The following is a 25,804-nucleotide window of genomic DNA, read 5'->3' as shown; positions in this document are numbered from 1 at the left end:
CTCCCTCAGAAAAAATTCCTATCTCCATCAAGACATAATGAGTATTATTTCTACCATTTTAGAGCACCTCTTGTGTGCCAGGCATAAGCCTCGATGCATTGCTTCCCTAATCGCGGGAACAGGGGAGGCCACCCCGCCTTACAGGCAAGGAGGTAGGAGTTCTTACTTAGTGCCTAACACTGTCGGAAACACTTCAGTATGCGTTGAGTCACTCGGTCTTCCCGACAATCCCATGAGAGTGAGTGGAAGTAGCATCTCCATTTCAGAGATATGGGAAATCGCGGGTCAGAGACATCAGGTAATCTGTCTGAGGCCACACAGCTGAGAAGGAGCACGACCGGTATTCGAACCGAGCCTTCTCACCACCGTTCTGTGTCCCCGGCAGCACAGGCGACTGTCGTGGGACATCACACAGATGTGGGACATCTGACATCACACGGAAGTGGGACATCTGACAGAATCAGTCAAAACCCCAGCCCAACTGAAGACCAGTCTTTCCACCCAGCTATCCTGCCTAGAGTGGGGCTGGAGGGATGCTCTGGGTCACTTGGGCAGCCTCCTTCCCTCCGGCTAAGAGACAGCTGGTTGCCAGTCAATCCCCAGAAACGGCCCGGCACGTGTGGAGGCAGAGCCCGCTATGGTGGCATCAGACCGGGTCGGGCTGGCCGAGCAGGGCCCCAGCTCCATCAACCTTCTCTGCTGCTTGCTGGCTGAAAGCAACTCCAGACTCTCATCGTCTCCCTGGGCCCCCGCTGAAAACACAGTGCCAGGGGGAAAGGGAACTTGGAGGGGTAAGAGGAGCCGGGGTGGTGAGGAGAGGGGCGCTGGGGAGCTTGGCTCTGGAGTTGTGGGGAAGGGGTAACCTAGCAACCACTGGCTCACGTAGTCACAAAGCCCGACAGGCTTGCCCGCAGAATCAGCCGAGCTTCCCTGTTGATGCGCCCTCTTGTTCCTTTCTGCTCGGGCACCAGGGACTTCTCACCCACATGCTGTAGCAGGCACTTACCTCGGTGAGTCCACAGATCTCTCCCGGGGAGGAAGTGGACACCGGAGCCAGACAGGGGCCCAGGGGGAGCTGAGACAGGAAAGGGATGTTCGGTCTCAGGCTTGGTGTGAGCATTCAGACCCCTTGGACTCAGCTGGTTGGGGCCCCAGGCAGAGAGGGAAGCGAGGGCAGAGGCAGACACCGTGGGGCCCGTCCCATCCCGCTCTGGAAAAGCAGGCCTGGCCTGCTCGAGTCCCTGGTGACCTTTCCACAGCAGCTGTGGGTTGTGACCCATCAGTGGCTTATAAAATCAATTTAACGGGTCACAGCTAACATTTACAAAATAAAAACAAAAAGTGCGATGAAAACATCACTGTGCATCGGATGTAGCAAGGATAAGTGTTGCTTCGGGATGTTCCTGCTTCAGTTTCACATACACAAAAGCGTGTGCACACGCGCATGTGAATCAGGTCACAATGTAACAATGAGTTTCTTACTATGAGCGCAGTCAAGAGCGTTCGAAGGTCTCCGTTCTAACAAGTACTTTCTCCTGTAGGCAGATGGGTTTGGGGCTTCCAAATGGCCTGTTCTCAAGCCTGCAGCATGTAAGTGCTCTAGATCGCAGAACCAGCATCGAGAACATCCACAGCTTCCCTCGAAGGAAGTTCTGCCAACTGTTTTTCTCTTTAAAGGCGTCAAGTCAGGATGTTTGGGTCCTTGCTCTGGGACCTCAAGTCTCTCCTTCCCCAGTCTCAGGCAGTGCTGCCCCCCCCCCCCGAGTTCCACCCTAGCCTGATAACCGTTTGGCCCTAGGGATTTCTGGGGTCCCTTGCAGATCTTGTGACCGAGAGTTAATTTCCAGAATGCACTGACTTCCTGTCCCAGCCCCCTTCCTGGCACCCGCAATCCCTGCACTTTGGGGACAGATAAATAGATACATCTATGTAAATGTAAATGTAAGTGTATATGCATAGCTGTATAGCTACATTCGGATCTATAGATTTTTAGACTGATCACAATTCCTCAACAACTATCATCCTTCATCCACTCCACTGATTTAGTTTATTTCATATTATAATGGGCACCAGCAAATGCGCCTCTCAAGCCAAGAACGAGAATATCATCATCAACACACCTTATGTACTCCCTCCCCATTTCAACACCCCCCCCCCCAACTTCCCTCAGAAATAGCCACTAGCTGAATCACCGCAGTTAGCATTTTCTTGCCTTTTCCCCCTCATTTGATCATATGTGTGAGACTTTTGCTTGCCTTTATACTTTATTTTTAAAAAGGATCTCGGGCCATAAGGTTTTCTGGGACTTGCCTGCCTTGACTTTGCAATCGTATTTGTGAGATTCACCCATGTCATTCCGTGTGGCTGTGGTTCGTTTTCACTGCAAGGTGATGTTCAGCTGACCACACAGAGCACAGCTCCATTCTTCCGCCATGGGACGTTTGGTGTTTGCCAATTTGAACAATGTTAGTCTGAACAGTCTCACAAATGGCCCCGGTTGCCCTTCTCTTGGCTGAATGTCTGGGAAGGGAATTGCTGAGCGGTACAGCATACGCAAGTATTCGGTTTTGTGAGATGCTGTCCATTCCTCTCCCCCAAGGGTCTGCGCCGGTTTACAACTCCAGGAACCGCCAGTCTGTGAGAGTTCCTGTTATCCAACTTCAGCGCTAGGGTTAAGTGCGTCGGCCTTTATCCATTAGAAAGCCTACGATGGCTACAGAGGCGAAGACCCCGTTGGCTGAACATCCACTGATGAGGTAGGACCCCAAGCGCCTGCCCTGCTGACCAAAGGCGTGGGGGTGGTGGGGCAGGGGGGGGCAGGCATGGCCTGGGCAACTCACCTGACCCAGGGGCCAAGAGACGCAGTCCTTCCCTCACCCTCTGCTGCCATCCGCCAGCCCCCCCCCCTCCCCCCCCAATGGATTCTCAGGCCTGAGTTAGCACAGGTCACAGACTGGGTCCCTCCCTGGGGAGGGAAAGGACACGGTGGCAGGGGGTAGAGGCACCGAGTGCAAGAATTCCTGGGGTTTTTAAGGGGTGACTCCCTCTGTCAGTTGGGGTAGGAGAGACCAAGTAACTGCACCTTTCAGAGAAGGTTTGCTTTATTTCTTTAAGTCCCAGATCCCTTAGAGGCCGATGGAGGACGGCACCGAAAACTCAGGGGCCTGGTCAGCGAAATCCTCAGAGGGTCCCGGGGCAGAGCGTCTTGCTTAGCATATCCAGAGTCCGTCTCTTCTCCAGAGGGACTCCCTTCAGCCAGGGCCAACGGGAGAAGGGAATGCAGACAGCGAGAAGGCAGGTGGTCTCACCAGGCCTCAGGCGGAGAGCAACCCCCCCCTTTGGATCCTTGCTGGACTGACCTCGAGCTCCTCCTCCGGAGGCAGGGCCCAGCATCGTCAGGAGAGGGAAGGGGTGCAGGGTGGAGGACAGACAACCCGAGAAGCTTGTCTCCAGCGAAGCCAAGCAAGAGCTTGACGCTTCCCCGAAGCGTTGCAACTCTGATAGCTGCCCCGTCAGCTCGGCATCTCCTGGGAGCGGCCCCCACCGCAAAGGACTTGCTGACGTGGTCTGGCCTTGTTGTTCCAGCTTTGGCCCTTGGACGCTGAGTCTGGGCCAAGTCTGCCCGGAGGGTACAGGGACGGGGTGGGGGTGGGGTGGGGGGACGGCGGGGGGGGGGGCTGTTGCCTATAGCTGGCTTCTCCTGGGCTGCCAGTAGTTGGCTTGGGGAGAGGCTCTTTGTCTGCCCCCTGCCCCTGGAGGTGTATATGATGCACCTTTGCTCCAACCCACGTATTTGGATGAGTAGGTGGGTCTATGTCCTTTTTCCGGCTTTAGAGATGGTTTCCGGGAGAAAACGGAGATCTTGGGAGATTCATCTGAGTTTTCTCAAGTAGATCCTAGCTCCCTGTGAAAGCACCTTAGGAAGACAGAAGGCTCCCTGAGACTGGATTGCGCCAGTTGGGAAAGGACCCCGGGGGAGGCCTGGCTTTGGGTGCCATGGGGGTGGAAGTGAAATCCTAGAAAGCGACTTCAGCGTGTCTCGGGACTAGACTCCATATAAGCACTGAGCTCTGAGCTTGGGTGGGCACTGCAGCCAGGAGGCTCCATTAGCTTCTCCTTGACCTTCTCCTTCAGTCCAAGGGCTCAGGTGAAGCCTGAAAAGAAGTTAGGGCACAGCCCAAGGAGCCACGGGCACGGCAGACCACGGAAAGAACTGATGATCCCGGGGATCGTGGATTTCCAGCTGATCCAAGCGGCGCTGAGGACCCCCAAGCCCCAAAGCCCCGGGGCCTACCGCTTTGGCCGCCTCAGCCACCACTCCTTCTTCTCCCGGCACCACCCCCACCCACAACACGTGACCCACATCCAAGGTAGGCCTGGGGGAGGTCAGGGCCTGGCTGAAGGTGGTGGGCCAGTCTTGAGAACTGGAAAGGGAGGACGCAGCCCCTGCTTCGGAGCTGAGGCCCAGAGAGGATGGAGATTTGGGTCACAGAGCTGCCTGGCCACTGGCAAGCACTTGGTCAAGGGAAGACTGGACTTGTGGGGCAGACTTCAAGGGCAGACTGTGTAGCCCTACAGGATTTCCCTCATTGCCGATTCTGCCATTTTAAAAATCAGAGAAACGGATGAATGTTCGGCCCCGGAACTGTACTCTGTTCTCTAACGCAGGCCAATCCATCCACTTAGCCATCCATTCATCAGGTATCTTATTCAGTGGGAACTCTGGGTCAGGCACTTTTTTTAGGCCCCGGGTACACAGCAGGGTAAGACAGTCCCTGCCGTCATGGAGCTGACTCTGACGGGGAAGGATAGGAAATAGATAGGTGTCAGAGTGTGTAAGTGCCAAGGCTCTAGAGGGGAGGAGACCTGATTAATAGCACGGGATTTGAGCAAAGAACTAAAGCAGAGAGGGCGTGAACCATGTGGATATTGGGGGAAGAACGTCCCAGCTGGGAACAGCAAGTTCAAAGGCCCTGAGGCAGGTATCCTGGTTCTGCTGGAGGAACAGCAAGGAAGCCAGTGCAGCTGGAACAGAGTAAGGAGGGGCAGAAGGGAGATACACCAGAAAGGAGGTGGGGGGGGGGGGTCCAGATTGTGTGGGCCTTAGAGGTCACCCCAGTTACCATTAAACCATCTCACTGAGTCAATGGGAGCCACTGGAAGGTTGAAGACAAAGAAGTGACAGGAGTGACTCTCTTGGCCTGCCTGATGGTGGTGTAGACCAAGGAGATAGCAGCGGAAGAGTTAGTGGCCCTGCTCTAGAGATAATCAGAGGTAAGGCCCAGGCCCTCCTTCCCACAGCCTCTAACCCTTCACAGATTTCACCGGGAAGCCCGTCTGTGTCGTCAGAGACAAGTTCTCTCTGGCCCCCTTGCCTCAAGCCACACTCTTATCCCGCTGTCTGATGGCGATGCCCACCATCCCTGTCCCCATCGGAGACCCGCAGTCTAATCGGGACCCCTGGCTTCCTTATGGTGGGTACTTCGGCAGGTGCCTGGGAAGGAAAGGACCAGTGCTCTTAGGTCAGTGGGGTTCCGTGGGGCACCCTAGAGTTTTCCACATTTCCTCAGACAGCAGAATCTGCATTTTTCCCCACTGCCTGGGTCCTCAGAAATGTGGCCCCTACTCAGATTTGAGGTGTTTGAGGCATTATCACAGAGGACGGGCAGATAGTCACGTGATTGACAGCTACAGGCAGGAATGATACTGGAAATATTGAGCAGCTTGTATGTTCAGGCACCAGTCAGTGAGAGCCATCCAGCCAGAGACGGGGCTGGAGCAAAAGCTTTCTGGAGGCCCCTGTCCTGCCCTGCCCAGTCTGACCCTTCTGGAAGGGCCAAGGGAAAGCCCGCTGGTGGGGGTGGGGAGAGCCCCCAAAGAGGAGGAACCAGGACAGCCCTGCAGCGCAGAGAGGCTTGGGAGGCTTCGCCAGGAACAGTCCAGTATCTGAGTGACTGGCACAGCATAGCAACTGAGCCAACCTCGGCGCCAGCCTTCGGCTCCTAAAAGAGGCAAAGCTAGATTAAACCACAGGCATCACGGCCCCTGTAGCCAAGCATCTCCAGCACCTCCCCGGGGAAGCCACAGGCTGGGATATGAACTTCCCCCTCCGGTAGCGACCGCACTCACCTACCAATGGGGGGGGCATTGCCGCTCCTTCCCTCAAGGGCACCGCCTCCCCCCCTCCCTGTAGGACACAGGGCAGAAGGCTGGGGAGGTGAGCAGGCTCTTCCCACCCCCCACAGCCCTCCCAGTGCCGGGTGCCGCAGGGAGGGCAAAGAGGAGGACCCCGGGTATCAGCTGGCAACGTCTTGTCCCCTCGTCCCAGAGGCCTGGAAGAAGGAACTGAAGAACCTGGCTTCTCGGGTGGCCGTCTTCACCGAGAACGAGCTGAAGAGCAAAGAGGTGGGTGCGGAACACAGGAGCTGTCTGGGAAGGGGTGCGACGGGGCCGTCCCTTGGAATCCCTCCGGAGTGGATTCCACCTAATGGGGTGCAGAGACAGCGCTCACGAGGGGCACTCTGTTGGCACGGGAGGAGGGGCTGCATGGCACCAGCGGAAGGGGGAGGGTCCATCGTGGCTAGGTGGAGAAGTCCAAGAAGGGTTCATAACAGAGGTGGGATGTTTAGAACCCGACCGGGGAGGCATTCCTCGTGGGGGCAGGCGGCTCAAGCGCTCAGAAGCTGGGAAATGCAGGACATCTTTAGAGACCGGGGCTGAGGTCCAGGGAATTGAAGTGGGCAGCCATCGGGGGGAGGGTGGGAAGGGGCCGACTTTGAATGTGGGCCAGAAGAGGCGTTTGTTCTTAGTTTCTCAACTTAGTGGAGTGTCAGATCTCCTAAGGAGCGGAGGACCACCGAAGGATTTCAAACAGGATGGGGTGGCCTCACGGGTGCTATTTGCTGGTAAGCCAGTAAAGGCAATTGGGAGGCAGCTTGAAGGTAGTTGGAATTGGACTTGGGACAGACCTGGCCCTTGGGGACAGAGTCTGGTCCTGCCCTTGTCTTTTTTTTTTTTTTTAATGTTTATTTATTTATTTTGAGAGAGAGAGAGCACAACAGCGGGGAAGGGGCAGAGAGAGAGGGAGGAAGCAAATCCCAAGTAGGCTCCATACCACCAGCGCAGAGCCCAACATGGGGCACAGTCTCACGAACCATGAGATCATGACCTGAGCTGAAAGCAACCGACTGAGTCACCCAGGCACCCCCTGCCTTTGTCTTGGGCAGCAGAGTTCTCATCCCTGCTTTGCAGCTAACTCACTGCAATGCTCACTGCAACTCAGCTAAACTCTCTGGGTCTCACTTTTCCTACCTTTAAAATGAGAAGAAAGATACTACCAGTCTCAACTGGGGTTGCCAGGGTAGGAGGTCCCAGGCCTTGTACCCACAGGCCTGGCTCAGAAGGGTTTTCCCAGGGCAAAGAAAGGATGCCAAGCTCTGGGGGAAAGACCTGGGGGCAGCTGAGCTAGGAATTAAGGTAGGCGATGGGGGCCTTGGCCCAGGATACTGCTTTCAAATCTCTGATGGGCTTGGGGGTGTTGGGCAGGGAGGGTCTACCCAGGAGGAAGTATGAGGACTTTAGAGGACCACCAGGGGCTCCAGCATTCAAGAAATTCCAGGAAGAAGAACTTTGGCTTTAACTGATGGGCTCCCGGCTGGGGAGAGGGGTCCAGAACAGGGTGGGGCTGGCCCGGTCATCCTCCCAGGTCCCTGCAACGCTGTGACGCTGGGATTCCAGGAGGTGATGGTGCCCTGGAGGTGTGACTGGGCCTCCTTCTCTTCTGCTCTGGCTTCTTCCTTGAGCCTCTCTCTCTGTCTCTCTCTGTCTCTCACTGCCTGGAGTCTCTAGCTACTTTGCTCCCAGCAGAAGGAGGAGCCTCCGCGGGAGCAGGGAGCAAAATACTCAGCTGAGACCGGCAGGCTCATCCCCACTGGCACCAGAGCCATTGGCCACCGTCACTCCCGCCAGGACCCACGGATTTATCCCTCTAGTAAAGATGGAGGAGTCCAGACCTTCAAGCTGCCGGATCAGGAGCTGCTGGTGAGGCCCTGGGAAGGCTGGGGGCCACAGGCCCAACTGAGGCCTCGTCTTGAGGGCTGAGAACGTGGTGGTTGCTGCTCCCAGGCTCACAGTAATCCCAATGAGGTGCTTACAAACTGCTTTCGAGTGCGGCCTCTCCCAGGGACGCTTGTACCCGAGGCTGTGAGACCTGGGAGTCAGGAGCCTGGATCCAATCCCCTGCTGTCTCCAGGTTTCTGTGTGAGCCTTCCCCACCCCCCCTCTTTGAAGGCCTTTCCCCTCGGGGCTTTAGTGCCAGGATCGACCCAAGCTGGGAGCAGGAACATGTCTCGAGGGGCTGCTCCAGCCGTGGCACTGGATGAGTTCAGGGAGGGAGTGACACGCGTGGAGAGCAGGGTCCTGCCGGCCGTGTCCCCAGCCCACACCCTGGTGTGCTGCAGCCTACAGGCTGCAAGACCAGTCCCAGCCCGGTCCCCGCACACTCTGGGGGGTTTGGTCTGTACCACATGAAGCAGAAACCCACCTCCTCCGCGTGCAAGTTTCCCATCGAGGCCTGTCATGAGTCCGTGACTGATTCCGCTGGGCTGAGGCGACTTGAGGGTCCCCTGTGACAACGCATACGTATTCTCCAGGAAAGGTTAGACACTGAGCCAGCATCTGGACACCCTCCCCGTGATCAGCACTTCCGAGCACGCGGTCCCTTTGGAGACTTACAACAGTCCCGTGAAGTGGATAGAGCAGACAGGGCCCAGGATCCCTGTTCCACAGATAGGGAGGCTAAGGCCCTGCCAGGTGACATTCTGTGGCCCAGGTCCCCAGAGAGGGAGCAGCATAGCTGGGACTAGAGCAGTACTTTCTCCACCATAGGGCGGCCTCATCTTGCCTGGAATTAGGTTCTCAGGTCCTGTGGGGAGGGGGCACAGGGCAGGTAAGTTGGATGCGGAGAACGGAGAAGGGCCCAGGGGCACACCCAGGGTGGGGGTCACGACAGCAGGCGGGTATCTGGGGATAAGGGGGCACCCTAGCAGGCATAGGCCTGGGAAGAGCCTTGGCCTAGTTCCCACTCTGCCAAGAATGAGGCAGACCTGCTGGAGACTGACAGGGCCCCTTCAGGTCATGGGAAGACTGACCACCAAGCACTAAGGGGACCCCACTTTCCCAGGACTGCAGGGGCTCCACCTCCCACCGCAGGCCCCAACTCCGGCCGACCATAGGCACAGCCGCCCCCTTAGCCCATCTGACACAGAGCTGGATCTTCCCCTGATGACCCGTGACTGGAGAACACGGGGGAAAGAGGGCCCCGAAGTGGCAAAGGTGCCAGAGGCTGAGGAACCGGCTGACAGCGAAGCGTGCACGCTGCTCGGCAGGACGGAGCCCCATGCTGGGCGATCTGCGGCATCAGCCAGCCCTGGTCCTCAGCCCGCCCATTGGGATCACCCCACCTCTTTGCTGGCATCTCCAGACTCTGGGAACTCCAGGGCGGGGAGGCCTGTGTGGTCCCTGAAACCCCCACACCAAGGATTCGGTGCGTCTCCGAGGAGCTGACTGGCCACCTCTGCCTTTGCCTCCCCAGTGAGGGACTTTGGGGTAAAATCAGCCCACGCAGGCTTCACAAATGAGGGGCCCACGTACCTGATTCAGAGGCTGCGTTCCGCCACACTCTCCCTGCTAGGTGTCCTTTCAAGGCCTCAGATTCCTCATCTGGCCAGTGAGGAGGTTAGGAATCTCCCTCCAGGACTGGCGGGAGAGAAAGCACTCCGTAAAGTGTGAAGTCACAAGGAAGGGGACCATTGGGGGGACAGGGTCCATCGCGGGGACCATTTTAGCCAAGCGTGTGGCTGTGGGAGCGGGAGGGGGGTCTGTGCTGCTGGCTGGCACGTGCCATCCGGGCACCCTGACCCAAGGCCTGTTCTCCTGCCCACAGATCCTGGAGCTCCTCTGCCAAATCCTGCAGACAGACTCCTTGAGCGCTATCCAGTTCTGGCTACTATACGCTCCCCCGAAGGGTGAGGACGCAGCCCGTGCCCACGTCTTTCTCGAAGTGGAGGGCCTTGTTCTCTGCTTCTGCAGGACTTGGGTGTCATTCGGCTCCCGCCCAGGGCCTTCCGCCTGGGCCCCCTCTCCTTTTCTGGAGCCCCAAACTAACCTTTCCCAGCTGCACCACGCCCCTGCCCCCTCCTCCTCCGTCCTCAGCGGGATTGCCCCGACCCTGCTTCTCGGAGGCGCCTCTGCGCTGACCACTGGCCATGGCACCTGGGAGGGAGGGGTCCAAGGGTGTGCTCAGCAGACACACCCCCTCACCCACCGCCGTGGGGCACACGACGCGCACACAGACGCAACACGTGCACATAAGCACACAGGCGCATGCTCGCGAACACGGGAATGACGTGCGCGCGCGCACACTGGGACACGGGCCGGAAGGTGTATCCGAGCGAGCAGGGCCGAGCAGAGAGAGAGAGAGAGGGGAGGCGGGGCGGGGGAGGGGCAGAAGGCAGGGGAGGAGGCAGGACCGGTGGGCTGGTGGGCGGGCCAGAAGGGGCCAAGAACAAGGTGTACACAAATGAGAGAGTAGTGACAGAAAGGGGGGGGGGGGGGGGAGGGCCGCGTGCCCACAGGGACCACGACAGAAGAGGGAGCTGGAGGCAGAAAGCTGCTTGGGCCAGGCTGGGCAGGAGAGCTGGAGGCCCCTCTTCCAGCCCGGCCCTTGTGGGGACAGGACAGGGTGGGTGTAGCCACTGAGGACTGCGCCCCCTGGCTGTGCTTGCAGAGAAAGATTTGGCCCTGGGGCTCCTGCAGACAGCGGTGGCGCAGCTCCTTCCTCAGCCCCTAGACTCCATCCCAGTAGAAAAACTTCTGGATCAGCTCCAGGAAGGCCAAGAGCCATCTCAAGAGAGGAAACAGCCACCCTGCAGGTGAGCTTTGCACCCCTCCCCGCAGTTCCCAGAACCGTTCCCTCGCATTCAGCCTCCTGTCCTCCCAGGTGAGGCCAAGGGTGGTCCAGAAAAGGCATCCCGGCGCTGGCCACCACCTGGGCTGGGGGAGCGGGAGCAGGAGCGGGCCCGGGCCCTTCCTCAGGGACCCTCCAGTCCAGCCGGTGCTGCATGAAGGCCCCTCTGCCAGACCGGACCTTGGCGGCTGGCTGTGGGGGATGCTCAAGGGATGACCTGTGTCAGCTATAAACAAGGCAGGGCTGGAGAAGCCGCATCCACCCCTCCAGATGCTCTTGGTCTTTGAGAAGACAAGTAGAGGAGGAAAGCTAACACAGGCAAGCAGAAATACCTTAATGCCCGGGGTTAAGCACCTTGGAGGGCTGGAGGAGACCGGGAAAGGGAAGCCCTCATGAAGCAGGTGAGGAGGGCCTGGGCGTCAGCAACGGAACTAGCAATAGTGGGTGCCCACCGTGCCTGCCTGGCACGTCCAGACAGACAGTTTACACGTTTGTGGTCCATACAACCTCCTGCATTTTACAGATGAGAGACCTAAGGCTCGGGAACAGTTGATTCGGCCTTGGGCTGGCCTAGCTTCTGAGCCCAGCCGCACGCAGATGTGCCGGAGACCTTGTTAAAAATGCGAATACCTAGAGATTCCAACACAGCAGGTCAGGGACGAACCAGGGGATGCGTGATTTTGACAATCTCCGGAGCTTTTCTGATAGAGCTTGGGGAACACTACGGGGGTAGGGAGGATCTGCAGGAGCAGATGAGAGCGTGGGGGCAGTCAGGAAGGGAAGGCAGGAACGTGCTTGCTCCAGGGGACACGTGTGGGGTGGCTGCAGCATGGGCAGGGGGGAAGGAGGCAGGTGTTTGTGCTCATTAACCAGAAGGCCTGGGTTCTTGCTCTGGCCCGGAACGGGGTGCTCTTTTCCACTTTGAGAGACCAGGGGAGGCACAGAAGGAAGGCAGGTTTCACTATGACCTGGGGCAAGCCACCGCCCATCTGGTGGCCTCCGTTTCACATCTCAAAACCCCTCTCCCAGACCCCTAGGGAAGAAAATTACACTGGGCGCATAAAAAGGTTTGCTTTGGTGCAAAGCTGAAGTCCTCTATCAGGGCAGCAGAAATTCTGTGTTCTCCACTCACGGGGGAAGGCTTCCTCTCTGCGAGGAAGCAGGGACCAAGCGAGGGCTGGGGTGGGCTCGTGCGGGGGCCTCCCTTACCGCTCCTGGGGCAGAAGGGTCTTGGCTCCTTGGGGCCATAGCAGGCAATGGAGTCACAGTTGTCTGTCGGGGTCCCGCTTGGGTGGTGCCAGCCAGGGACAGATACTTTGGGGCTCTCCAGGAGGGGGGGCTCTTGCGTCTCCCCGGAGCACTTCCCTGCCTCCACTCTGCAGCAGAGGGCTCAGGCCTCGCCTTCCCAGATTTGTCTTTGTGTCGGTTATAGCCAATCCTTGAAGAAGACGAAGACACCGCCTCTACCCAAAGGCGACAAACCGGGTAAGATTCCACGCAGCGGATCATCCTGGGGGCTCCCCGAGGCCCACCCTGGCTGTACTCCTCGGGTGGGGGGGGGTCAAGGACCCCAGAGATGAGTCCCTGTCCTAGGGAAGCTGCCCATTCCATCCATTCATCTACTCACTCATTCATTTGAGAGAGGCTTGCTTAGCGGCTGTGAGCGGGGCTCTGGGGAAGATTCCAGACAAGTTCCTGCTGCTATAGAGCTTCTAGCCCCGTGAGGAGGAGTGCAGACAACAAATAAAAACACCTGAGGGGACAGGTGGCAGAGGAAAATAAAGCAGGGTAAAGTGAGGGACAGTAAGAAGGACTGGCAGGGTCAGGGGAGGGCTCCTTGGGCTGAACGACAGGCAGGATCCAGCCCTGTGCAGGTCTGGGGAGAGCCCAGAAGTAGAGCCCTCACCTGCCCGGTGTGTGCGTGAGAGCACGAGCAGGCATAAGCAGGCCAGGGTGGCCGGGGCCTTGTGGGGCAGGACAGTAGTAAGAAGGGAAATGGGCCAGGTGGGCAGGGCCGGCCCATGGTCTCATGCAGAGGGCATAGGCGTGCGCTGGAGGGTTAGATGCAGGGCATGGGGGACCCCTCTGTCTGCTGAGTAGAAAATGGACTGTTGGGGGCAGGCGGGGATGAGGGGAGACCGGGGAGGAGGCTGCTACATGGCTCTGGTGCCTTAGGCCAGGGCAGGGGGAGAGAAGAGGACAGATAGCCAGCATGTACACGATTCTCCCTCACTAGACTGTAAGGGGTCCCAAGGGCCCGACTGAGTGTTTGGCACAGAGTAGGCCCTCCTTGGGTATTTGTTCCCTGGGTGTAGACAGAAGAGGCGGTGGTGAAGCTCAGGGAGGGGAGTCGGCCCCTCCCGAGTCACCAGCGGAGCCCAGAGCAGAAGCGGGGCTTGACCCACGTCTTGGTCCACCTGGGTCTCCCGAGCAGCTCCCAAGTTGGGGCCTGTCCCCTCCCTGTCCTCTCCTGACCGATGTCTTCCCTGCTCCCAGAGTATGTCGGGAAAGCCCAAGTCCTCCGAATGCATTCAAGCCAGAACGCAGCAGAGAAACCGTCAAAGCCAGAGGCAGAATGCTGAGGAGTCCGAGCCACTTTGCCCGCCCTGCTCAAGAGCAGCCCCCAGGTTCAAGGTTGTTCCCAGCCCTACGGCCTCAACAGCAACCCCGACTTTCCTATCACAGGGAGCCTATTAAAAACCTGCCTTCCCTTTAAGAGGACAATTCCATGCCTACTCTCGGTAGTAGGTCTGTGCCCCACTCCCTTGAAGAACGCCCAAGTGGAATCACTCACGCGGGGCTCAGCTGGTTCTGTGTTCCTGAGAGCTGAAAGGCAGCCTGAGAACGAGGCTCTGTCCTTCCCGAGCCGACACACACAGGACTCTGGGTAGGTCAGAGCGGAGGTCAAGAACCCACAGCCCTCCATAAAGTAATACCAATACCTCCATCAGTATCAACTGTTGAGTTCTACCAGGCTCTGTGGGGGCAGGCTCTAGACAATAGATCGTGGTGAGCACTGTGTGAGCTGTTCTACGTAGTTCACATGAGGTGCCATATTTGCTTCTCCCAGGAGCTCTCCTAATATCATCGCTCCCGTTTGCTAGATGAATAAATCAGGGCTCAAACCATCTGTCCAAATCCACACTGTAAGTGGCGGATCCAGGACCCAAATCCAGCACGTCTGGCTCGGGAACCCCCGCTCTTCCCCGCTGTGCTGTACTGCCTTGCGGACAGCAACCCTCACCAAAGGTTGTGGCTGCAATGCAAAAAGCGTGAGCCGTTAACGGTGGTCGGCAAGATCAAGGAGGGGACGTGGCGGAAATGTGACCCAGCTGGGGTTTCGCTCCCCTTTACGATCTAGAGAAGATGGCCTTTGACCCTCTGGGGAGTCCAGCATGGGCCTTGGGATTTCTGCAGATTCCCTGGAAAGCCGGGGCGCAGAGATATGGGAGGCGCTGAGGATCTACAGTGTCATGGTCGCCTGTGGCTCTGAGCTCCTGCTTCCACTGAATTAGGTCCGTGGATCACCGCTCCGTCCTCTTCTGGCCACTCGATTCGGCCGCACCTCACGGCACCTCAGACCGATTGCGTCCGTCCGGGTTTCCTCAAATACCCCGTTCACGCAAACCTTGTGTGTGCCGCAGGCTTTGGTCCAGATCAGGGGCTGGACGGGGATTGGCTGTGGATCCAGCCAACAGCTTCACGTCCATATGAGATCGCCTTGTTTTTTTAAAGTCCCCTCTCCCACGGAGGACGTCCCCCTGGCGGCAGCCTCTTTTATAACCACGCCCCTTGCCATCTTGCTGGCTTCGTCCTCTCCCGTCTGCACCCCTACCACGCGTTCACCTCCAGAAAGCCCACGTTCATTATACTTTCATTGTTCTCCATTTTTTTAATCTTGCTAAAATCCACATAGCATAGACCTTGCCACTTTACCCACATTTCAGGTGTATACAGTTCGGTGATTAAGTACACTCACGTTGTTGTACAAACATCACCAACCATCTGTCCACAGAACTCTCTTCACCTTGCAAAACTGAATGTCTGTGCCCATCAAACACTTGTTCCGCGTTCCCCCTCCTTGCCCCCAGCACCCCCCTAGGAACTGGACTGCTCTAGGTACCTCGTATCAGTGGAGTCACAAAGTACTTATCCTTTGGTGACTGGCTTATTTCACTTAGTACGATGTCCTCCAGGCTCATCCATGTTGTAGCCTGTGTAGGAATTTTCTCTCATTTAATAGTTTTGCCGATGCAATAGTTCAGCTCCCCCCCCCCCCCCCCCCCCCCGCCGCAGTCCCTGTTCCCTGGCTCTCCAGCCCCTCCCTTGGGCTGTCCAGCCCTGTCAACGGGCTGACCTAGAGGTCTGTTCCTGGACTAGGGCCCTTGCCCCTTGGCAATTGTAGTTATGACAATCTCTCCCTCCTCCCTTAGGAATAATTTTTAGCCATCCACACAGTAGAACATCCTAGAAGGTATCTGCTTCCAGAATAAATCATACTTGTTGGCACAGAACACCTGGCTCTTTCGGTAAGCCTCCTACCTCCCCTTTAACTGTTCAGGAAGTATTACCAAGAGGTTAATATTTGCCACTGCAGATTCTCGTCATTGTCTTATTCCAGAGAGTAACCCTCTCTCCAGAGCTGCTGAGCTGGTCCTTGAGATTTATCTATTTTGCTTTTGCAACTCCCTGCAAAATGCCTGTGTCACCGCCTGGCCTTTGCACCCTTTATCACTGCGCTTAAAAGACAGGGTATTCTGGGCCTGGCTTCTCACACATATATTTGGAGGGTAGATGGCCAACAGATCTTTCTCCGCAGCCCTGCGGTCTATCGGGAGAAAGAAAGATAAAGGGTCTGAGCTGAACCACGCACACAGAAAAACACTGTGGAAGAGAACACTAATCTCTACCAATGGGAAACTGTTAGCTTGCAGGGACGTGGAGGACCGAGCTGGGCTCCTACGGATGCCCTGACCCCATTGGGCGCTCGACAACCTGTGAGGCAGGAGTCATGACCACATTTTACAGGTGGAAAATCCGAGGCTTAGAGCATAAGCAACAGTAACACGTCAGAGTTCACACAGCCAATAAATAGTGGATCAGACGCAGGGCTGCGGGGCTTCTCAGTCAGTGTTCTTTCCTTCTATGCCGCCTTCTTGCGGGCCACCCACCCTTGGCCTGCTGCTTTCTCACTCCCAGCCACTTCACCCACCTTCCTCCTGCTTCCTCTTCCCCCATCTCTCAGATACGGAGCAAGTCGGGCTTTGTTGTCACTCCCTGACTCTCTTCAAAGTCCCTCAACTGGCCCGCGTCCTATCTCCAGGTTTTAAGGGAATCACCGCTAACCCCCACGGGGACAGGCAGCAGAGGGCACTCGGAGGTTCCAGACACACCACAAAGCACTGGTCAGAGTTGTCGCTGGCCTTCTTGGAAATGCCAGTGGCATCCAGCCTGCCTTCCTCGTCACCTGTGCCCTCAGATCCTATGTGGTTTGGAGGCCGGGCTGGTTCCAGGGCTGTGGCTCCTAAGGACTCTGCAGAGTCTCTATGCTTAGCAGCACCCCCTGTCTGCGGTGACTCTGCACCCACTTGGACATCATGGTGCCAGGACACTGGCCACTTCTAGGTCACTCTTAGGTTTCCCCTGGCTCCAGACCCTGAAGTTTCTCCCTACCGTTTGCCTCTCTGCCTGAAGCATGAAGAGAGACTGTCCTTTCCAACCTTCTCCCCTATGGCTCTGGGTCCTTCTTGGGATCCAGTCCCCTTAGCCACTGTGGTAGCCGCTGTTTGTGCCTGCCCAAGGTGTCCCCCACCCTCCTTCCAGGGTGGGACTGAAACTAGTTCCATCCAACCACAGCCCCCAATCCCTGGGCACAGGGACTGGTTCAGGGGTAGGATGAGCATGTGACCCAAGCTGGGCCAATCACAGACTGTCTTTGGATTTGGGGGGAGGAGGGGAATATTGGCTTTTGAGGGGATGCCATCACTGGAAAGCATCAGTCACACCTGAAGCCCCTGACCGTCCCCCATCGTTCCCCATTATATGAGTCCATAAAATTACTTCTTATAGTTGATTTCTGTGCATTTTTAACGTAAAACTTACCACCTTACCCATCGTCAAGTGTATAGTCCAGTAATAACACGTGCATGTTGTGCGACCATCACCACATCTACCCCCAGAACTCTCTCCATCTTGCAGAACTGAAACTCTGCACCCGTTGAACACGAACTCCCCTTCCCGTCCCCACAGCCCTGGGCAACCATCCTTCTGCTTCCTGTCTCTATAGATTTGACCCTTCCAGGTCCCTCGAGTAAGTGGAGCCATTCAGTAGCTGTCCTTTTTGTGACTGGTTGATTTCACTCAGCGTGGCGCCCTCAAGATTCGTCCGTGTTGCAGCCCACAGCAGAATTCCGTTCCTTTTTTAAGCTGAATAACATTCCGTCGAATGTGCGCATCACGTTTTGTTGCTCCATTCATCCATCGCTGGACCTTTGGGTTGTGAACAGGGTTGCTAAGGAGATGAGTGTGCGAAAGTATCGATTTTTATGCCACATGATGAAAGGGATCCTGGATAATGTAAGGCCACGCAACTGGTAAGTGAAGCCTCCAGAATTAGAATCCAGGTTTGTCAGACTCCGGAGTCACTGACAAGAGCCCTGGGTTCCCAAACTTGAGCCCTTCTGATGCCCCCATCGCGAATGTGTTCTGATGCTTCACTCCCTGTACTATTCCTACGGTTTCTTTAAAGGTACTTTTCTTAGTGTTTTTACTTAAATATTGTTTTGATCTAAGCAATAATGCCCATGGCATCATGTTTTCGATGCGTTCTTTATAAAAGTTCCTCAAACACATGAAGATAAATAGCAGTGTGTCAACACTCCCCCTACCTTGTGCCACCTAAGTTCATCATCGCACCCCCCAGAGTTATGTCGCCCACACCTCGGGTGACATTGACTAGAACATATTGCGGTTTAAAGATGAGACACTTGGGACTCTAGCTGAAGGACACATGTGGGAGTCAGCTTCTCCCGGCCCAGTTTGCTGGCTCAACAACCGCCCCCCCCCAACCCCACTCCCCATAAATAGAGGAGAATAGGCGGGAGACCCATTTGCAGCAAAGGCAGGGGAGGTTGTATCCTCACTGGTAGCACCTTAGAATCCCATGGCTGGATACCCCTCAGAAGCTCTCTAACAACCTTCCTTCCCAGCCCATGGGTAACCTTCACTGGACCACCCATGACGTGGTATCCGACTTCACCTTGGAGCTATAGTAACAGAGATGTCACTACCTTTGCTGGCTTCTCAAACCTTAGTTCTGTCCCCAGCCACCGAGATCAAGTCTTTCCTTCTTCCTCTGGCTACCTAATTTTGTGCTTGTCAATACCCTCTTGTAAGTCTCAATCAGACCACACCTACCTCTCTTCTAATACTTATACCTTTTTTCTGGTCTGATTCCACTAGCTAATACTTCCAGGGACTAATGTTAAATAGGAATGATGACAGTGAGCATTTTAATATTATTTAATGGGGACGCTTCTCATTTGTCATCAGTACGCACGTTTATTTATGAAGTACACGTGAGCTGAAACAATCACATACTCATTAAGTTATGTCAAGAAGTATCCGTCGGTTCTTAAGTGTTTAATCCACACTGGAAACTTACAAAGTCTGTATTACTGCTGTTATGACAATTTTACAGATAAGGGGCTGAAGAAAGAAGTAAGTTGGTCAAGGTTATACACGTAATAAGAATGAGACTCAGGATTTAAATCCTGAGCAGCTTGAATGGGCAGAGCCCATCCTCTTGAGCCTGTACACCCCAGAACTTTGTGCAGCAGATATTGTTATTAGCACGACTTCATGGATGAGAAATCAGAGGAGAGGTTAAACAGCTTGCTGGTGCATCTTTCCCATGGGAGGATTGGCGGTCTCCGAGTTTACCTCTACTGCACATTGGGTTAATTTCTGCCCCAGGCTGTGTGACTTTTCTCAAATCTGTCTTCCACTTTGCTATCGTGTCAATTATACCCTTGATCTGACTCTACTATAACCATTCGCAGTGCGGTGTTATTTTTGTCCTTGGTTTCTTAGTCCCCACAACGTCCTTGTCAACTCATTCTATTGCCTCGTCTTGACTTGAATGTCTCATTTCAAATAATTCAAGTCATCTCTAATTTCTTGAGAACGCAAAACATTTCTTGTCTGTTTTCTCCAATTCCTGGGGGTGTCTTCTTCCAGAACGGATACTTCATCTTTCCCTTGTAGGCTCTCCTTCCTCTCTCTCGTTTCTTTCTTCTTTGATTCCTTCCTCCCTTTTTTCCTGTGGAAGTCTTGTCTAGGCACCACGTCCGTTTTTTGCCTTTGCTTACATTGGATCTGGAACATTTATAGCCAACCCTCCCATTTGCCTTTGTTTATCTGGGCCCTGCATGCATCCTCCCCTCTGAATATTAGCTTGAGGGCTGAGTGTCACTGGTTTATATGTTCCCTATTGCCCTCTTCAAGCTGCCTGGGATAGAGGGATTGGAAAAAGACTGGGTCCTGGGGAGCCAGGAAATCAGTCTGGTCTCTGTTCACTTCATCTGTTAAGTTTTGAAAAATAAGAGATTAATCTTAGAACTGTTTCAGGTTTACAGACAATTTGTGAAAATAGTTCAGAGAGTTCCCTCACCCAGTTTCCCCCACTATTATTTTTATATGACAGCTTTATTGAAATCCAATTCACAAACTACAAAATCCACCCGTTTAAAGTACAAAATTCAACGGTTTTTAGAATTCGCAGAGTCGTGCCATATAGCCCGTTCCAGAACGTCTTCATCACTCCAAAGAGAAACTCCTGTACTCTCCTTTTCCCTCAGCACTCCCTCTGCCCTATGCCGCCACCACACACACACACACACACACACACACACACACACAGCCTATTCTGGACTTTTCATGTAAATGGAATCATATAACATGTGCTTTTGTGCCTGACTTCTTTCACTTTAGCATAACATTTTCAAGATTCATCCATGTTGTAACGTGTGTCAGTATTTCATTCCTTTTATGGCCAAATAATATTCCATTCTATGGACACAGCACGTTTGTTTATCCATTCATCCGCTGATGGACACTTGGATTGCTTCTACCATTTGGCTTTTGTGAATAATATTGCTAGGAACCGTCATGTACAAGTTTTTGCGTGCGTACATGTTTCAACTCTGCGGGGTAGCTCTCTAGGAGTGGAATTGCTGGGTCATGGGATTACTCCCTTTGAGGACGGTTTTCCAAAGCAAGTGCACCATCTTGCATTCCCACCAGCAGCGTATGAGGGTGTGAATTTCTCCACATCCTGTCAACGCTTGATATCTGTCTTTTTAAAAATTATAACCATCTTTGGGGCGCCTGGGTGGCTCAGTCGGTTGAGCGTCTGACTGTGGCTCAGGTCACGATCTCACGGTTCATGAGTTCGAGTCCCGCGTCGGGCTCTGGGCTGATGGCTCAGAGCCCGGAGCCTGCTTCCGATTCTGTGTCTCCCTCTCTCTCTGCCCCTCCCCCATTCATGCTCTGTCTCTCTCTGTCCCAAAAATAAATAAACGTTAAAAAAATTTTTTTTTAATTTTTTTTTCAATGTTTATTTATTTTTTTGGGACAGAGAGAGACAGAGCATGAACGGGGGAGGGGCAGAGAGAGAGGGAGACACAGAATCGGAAGCAGGCTCCGGGCTCCGAGCCTTCAGCCCAGAGCCTGACGCGGGGCTCGAACTCACGGACCGCGAGATCGTGACCTGGCTGAAGTCGGACGCTTAACCGACTGCGCCACCCAGGCGCCCCTAAAAAAAATTAAAAAAAAAAATTATAACCATCTTAGTGAGCGTGAAGTGATATCTTACTGCGGTTTTTATTCTTTTATTTAAACATTTTTTAATGTTTATTTTTGAGAGAGAGAGAGAGAGAGAGAGAGCAGGGGAGGGGCAGAGAGAGGGAGTCACAGAATCTGAAGCACTCTCTAGGCTCTGTGCGGACAGCTCGGAGCTTGAACTCACGAACTGCAAGATCATGACCTGAGCTAAAGTCGGACGCTTAACGGACTGAGCCACCCAGGCACCCCTCTTACTGTGGTTTTTAATGTGAGTTTCCCTGAGGCCTCATGATTTGGGGCATCTTTTCGTGTGCTTATCCCGTTTGTGCCTCTGCTTTGGAAAAAAAAATGTCTGTTCGGATGTAATGTTGTTTGTAAGACAGCAAAGGTCCTATTTTGTGTATGGGGATACTCCATCCCGTCTGGGACTTTCCTAGTTCTACGGGGATTGCCCTGCAGAAGCCCACCAGCCCCCTAGGTTCGCGGGGCTCAAGTTTTTGTATGCTCTTGGGCTGGCCCAGCATTTGGTTAATTCCACCCAGATAAGCCTTTTTTTTTTTTGCCATCAGAGATTATTAACACCGGGTACTCACTGTTTGCATATTTTCTCCCTCCCATCTGGGAGGGGGAAGTGCCTGGGAAAGTGCCGTCCTTCCTTCTCTATCTGGGATGCTCTTTATCCTTCATGGGAGACAAAGAGCAGGTGTTTTGACGCCATCTGGGCACCTACAAACCCACAGTCCGTTTTCCACCAAACTGGGGGAACCACGAGTTTTTGAGACTTCTCTTTGCCCAACTCCTATCACTGCACCACTTTCACAAAACAAGGCACGAATCTATTCCTGGAACGTTCGCTCACTCTGGCCCAAATCATGGCGTAGTCTCTAGGGTAATCTTCATGAGGCATGTGGTTTTGGTTGAGACCCTTGCTGAGTGCCTAGTGACCCATTCCTTACTACTTGTTTTCCCTCTGGGCCATTTCAATATGCAAAAGGAAATTAAAATAGCAACAGAGATGCCGTGGTGCTAATTGTGTTTTAATTTTCGCTGACTTGGCCGAGGAATAACCCCCCCCCCCCAATAGGATTAAAAGTGTGAAAATCACCTCAGACTGAAAACAAAAGCAGTCCTGCCATGCATCAGGCTGGGGGACAGACACAGATGAAACCAAGCTGCAACATTAACAGGAAATGCTGGTTTGCCCAAGGTCAAGCAACGGTTGTAAAGTGCCACCGTACTCGCCCCCTCTTTGAGTGACGATCGCTCTCTTACCAATGAGCCCCCCAGATCTGTGTTGCTATTTTGATTTATTCCTGGGGATACTCAGTTGTTAAGTCACCCTTGCCTCCAGAGAGCACCCTGTCCCCCTGGTTAATCCCTCATCCTGCCTCAGAAACAGTCACCAATCCAGAAATGACCCCTACTTCCCTTGGATGCTTCCAGAACTCTCCAGTAGAAACCCAAACCTTAGAAAAGGCACTCCCTCTGCCTCTTGTCATATAGCATTCCACACTTGCTCACCGCACCAAGTCAATAAATTTGATTTTATCGGACCATAGGCTTGTCCTGTGCAATCTGTGGCTGCTTAGACTATAAGAGTTGGGATTAAATTGCTATAGCCCAGCTCTGGTTTTTTCCATTCAGCTCATCTTTTATTTGCCATTGGAGATAATTGACCCAGGGTAATGGTGGCTTAAATTCTTTCTTCCTGCCAGTAGAAAGGGGGAAAATGGTGCCTATTAGCTGCTCTCCTAGATCTGTTCACTTCTGCTAAGATGGGGGTGGGCCCCCAAACATGGCTGCCCACGCAGAAAGGTGGGCAATCAGCGAGCCCCAAGCGTGGACAGCATGGAAGGGCCGGCGATCAGGACGACCCAGGGGCTCTCTCCAAAACCTGCCAGGGGACAACCAAGGAGGCACTTGGCCTTGCCCCCAACTGGCGACCTCTCCCAGGGGAAGTCCCTCCTCTCTTTGGGCCTCTGTTCACCCCTCCACTCGCCACGCCCCCCTCTTCCCGCTTGGACAGTCTATGATGATTCTAAGTTCAAACTGGAGAATAAGTGGGGTTCCCAGTGATAAAAATCACCAACAGGCTCTCCTTGTAGGGTCCCGGCCCTTTAAAGTAATCTGGCCTAGAACTGCACCCACTGCACTAGGAGAGAAAACAAAGGAGGACAGGAGGGGCTTCGAGAAAAGGTGCTGGTGGCTCTGGAAGGGTCCAGCCCAGCCCCCTTTTGCCAGCTCAGCAGACCAGAGACAGCACGTGGCCAAAGGAGCAAACCCAGACCATCGGTAGGTGCGTTTGATCTTTGGAGTAGATGTCTTGCGACAACTTAAAAATCAAGATTTGGAGTGTCTTCCGGAAACATCAGAAGCTATGGAAACAGTGGATCCCTGTTCTGCCTGGCATGGGTCCCCACCCACCATAGTGCCTACGTTCGGTTACAAGATTTGCCCTGAGGCTGGGAGCCCTGCTCCAGCACACATGTTGTCTATTATGGGCTGTTCTGCTTCTTCTGGCCCCTCCACCCCTCACTCCCCAGCTCGCCACCCCCTTGTGCTCCACATGGACATAGCAGTGGCCTCAAGGCCCTGAGACAACCCGGCACGCTTATGGCCGGAACAATTGCTTAGTGAGCTTTTAGTTCAATTTGCTGAGCCCTGGAGAATGGAAGGTTTCACCCACAGGTCAGGGAAGTTCTGCGTGAAGTATATTTTGTTGCATTTCCTTCTAAATTACAGAAAATGAGCAGCAGGAGATCTAATTCCATTCGTTGCAAAAAGCGTTGATTGACTGCCTGGTTGACCATGTTCCAGGTCTGCCGTTGCTTGGTGTGGCGGAAGGACAGATTTGGTGGCTTCACAGCGGGGCTCAGCCGTTCATCGTGTGACACTCCTCAGTTCCTTCGTTACTCTCTCAGCTTCTGCTTCGGTAGAACCGTTCCCAGCCAGAGCATTAGATTAATCAGTAAGTGGGTTATCTGAGATCGAGCCCTTTTAGTGAACACTGTCACTTACTGGATGACACAGGCTGGCCCACATACAGAATCCCAGGCTTGTGTTTTGTCCACTGCATGGTCTCTCTTCGACTGCTTATATGGAGACTGTGTCTACTGTTTGCTAGCTGTGTGGCTTTAGGCAAGTGAGTCAACCTCTCTGAGCCTCAGTTCTTCATCTGCGGAGTGGGGATAAGAGCAGCACCAACTTCGTAGGGTTGTCGTAAGGATTTAGTGAGCTATTAGGTGAAGGGCGTGGCACAGTGCCTGGCACATAGTATGTGTTCAATAAATGTTAGCGATATATACCCCTACACTCAAGCACCCATTTCCAAACATTCATCTAGAATGCAAACCACGTTACTGTTACCATACCTATTTTCTGGGCGACTCATTACACAAGGAACAGACTAACACAAAAACTTCTCCTGGCCACTCTCCCATACATCTTCACAACGGTCCCATGAAAGGATCGGGCCACAGATGTTTTTCGCCGTCTTGCAGGTGACAGGTGACAGGTGGTCCGACGTGAAGACAGGCAGAGTCGGACTAGAACCTGGGTATCCTGCCTCCTCGACCAGTATTCTGTCCCCCTCTATCCTGCTGACCGCTTAGCAAGATGAGATCAGCTGTGGTGGTGATCCAGAAGGCCCCTCAAATGCGCTAGGCTTCTGGGAACATCGCTATGAATGCCAAGTTCTTGCCGTGCAGACAGTAAATTCAAAAAGTTCTGGCAATGTCATCCGTTTGGATGCCTAAGACTTCTCTAAGAGTTCTGAGAGAAGATGATGAAAATCCAAATTTAGAATGTTTGGGCTACGGTCCTATTACACCATTGGAGAGACTAAAATCTGGACAGCCTTTCTGGAACACTCTTTCCCAATTGCCTTAATCGGGAAATACACGTTCAGGGCTCTCCGAATGTGGTTTGGGTACATTTGTCGCTCAGATTCACTTCTGGATATGTCTCCTAAGAAAAACCAGGTAAGTGGAAACAGACTTACCCTATGTCATTGTTTATGATACGAAAATTTTAAAACAATGTAAATTTCCAGTACTAGAGGATTTGGTTAGATAAATGATCATCTAGCCATATAATGGGGTATTATGTGTCATTAAGGATGAAGAGGCGGCTTGACATGTTTCAGATTGGCAAGCTGTCCCTCTTACATCGCTGCAGGGGCGGAGGGGCAGGGAAGCCTATTTCTGATGGCATGCACGATAGCGTCCAGGCGCGTGTGAGTGCGCGTGCACATGCACACACGCATGCACATACATGCACATATCTGCATGTGTCTAGAAGGATAACCAAACGGGTAACAGTGATTACTGCTAAGTAGGAATATGGATTTTTTTTCTCATCTGGTTTCCAGATTTTTTTTTCAATAATGAGCATATAATTTCTTGCATGATTTCTTAAAGAAGAAAAGACTTGAGGTGGAGGCCCTGGGATATTCTAGGCGGTGGAAGCTGGGTCCCTGGGCACTGTCCCAGCCATAATGCCCCTCTTCTCTCCCCTATGGTCACATCCCCAGCCACACCTCTGCCTTCCTCCAAGCCCTCGGGCACCTGAAGTGAGGCAGGGAGTAGGTGTCCCTCAGAACGGCCCTTGGAGTCACCTGTGTCCCTCTGGTCCAGGGGACTTAGACAAATCCTTTCCCTCCTGGCCTGAAAGGGACAGAGCCCCCCCTGCACCTGGGTTCCCATTCCAGCTCCAAACATCTTCTTGGGTCTGGTCCCTTTACTTCTCAGGACATCAGTGTCCACACGTATGAAGTGGGAGAATAAAACAGAACAAAATCATTTAGTGACAGCACCTCGCAAACTGACGAGCTGCCGACGTCAGACCCAAGTTCAGTATTAACACACGTGGCGGAAAACAGCATTCCAGGCTCCTGGTCCAGAGCCCCTGCCCAGTATTTAGTCCCGTGTGGCTCTGGGACCCTCCACCCGCTGCCGTGGCATTCCAGGAACCTTCCCAGTTTCCCTAGCCTACAGA

The 25,804-nt window shown here is 54.0% G+C and overlaps 2 protein-coding genes across 8 annotated transcripts in view; one reads left to right on the top strand and one right to left on the bottom strand.

Annotated features, from left to right (window-relative positions):
• Positions 1 to 1,295, bottom strand: part of SGPL1 (sphingosine-1-phosphate lyase 1) — a 76,194-nt gene extending 74,899 nt beyond the window's left edge. Inside the window, exon 1 of the mRNA XM_047824429.1 lies at positions 1,007 to 1,295. Coding sequence (XP_047680385.1) covers positions 1,007 to 1,280 — 274 coding nt within the window. The 5' untranslated portion in view covers positions 1,281 to 1,295. The remainder of the gene's footprint in view (positions 1 to 1,006) is intronic.
• On the top strand, positions 913 to 13,682 carry TBATA (thymus, brain and testes associated). 7 transcript variants are annotated; one of them, XM_047824437.1, is made up of 13 exons: positions 918 to 1,010; positions 1,542 to 1,590; positions 2,600 to 2,756; positions 3,115 to 3,294; positions 4,135 to 4,370; positions 5,319 to 5,474; positions 6,194 to 6,217; positions 6,329 to 6,405; positions 7,849 to 8,040; positions 9,944 to 10,025; positions 10,787 to 10,931; positions 12,399 to 12,451; positions 13,463 to 13,682. In XM_047824437.1, the coding sequence occupies exons 3-13, from the start codon at positions 2,710 to 2,712 to the stop codon at positions 13,546 to 13,548; spliced, it is 1,278 nt and encodes a 425-aa protein (XP_047680393.1). In that variant the 5' UTR covers positions 918 to 1,010; positions 1,542 to 1,590; positions 2,600 to 2,709; the 3' UTR covers positions 13,549 to 13,682. The 7 variants fall into 7 exon arrangements, with proteins under 7 accessions (XP_047680394.1, XP_047680392.1, XP_047680396.1 ...); XM_047824438.1 differs by lacking the exon at positions 1,542 to 1,590 and having other exon boundaries at positions 913 to 1,010; positions 7,867 to 8,040; XM_047824436.1 differs by lacking the exon at positions 1,542 to 1,590 and having other exon boundaries at positions 913 to 1,010.
• The last annotated feature ends 12,122 nt before the right edge of the window (positions 13,683 to 25,804 follow it).

Source organism: Prionailurus viverrinus, chromosome D2, assembly GCF_022837055.1.
Source record: "Prionailurus viverrinus isolate Anna chromosome D2, UM_Priviv_1.0, whole genome shotgun sequence".
Lineage (NCBI taxonomy): Eukaryota > Metazoa > Chordata > Mammalia > Carnivora > Felidae > Prionailurus > Prionailurus viverrinus.
The sequence above is the reverse complement of the archived record's forward strand: the minus strand, read 5'-3'. Positions and strand labels throughout refer to the sequence as shown.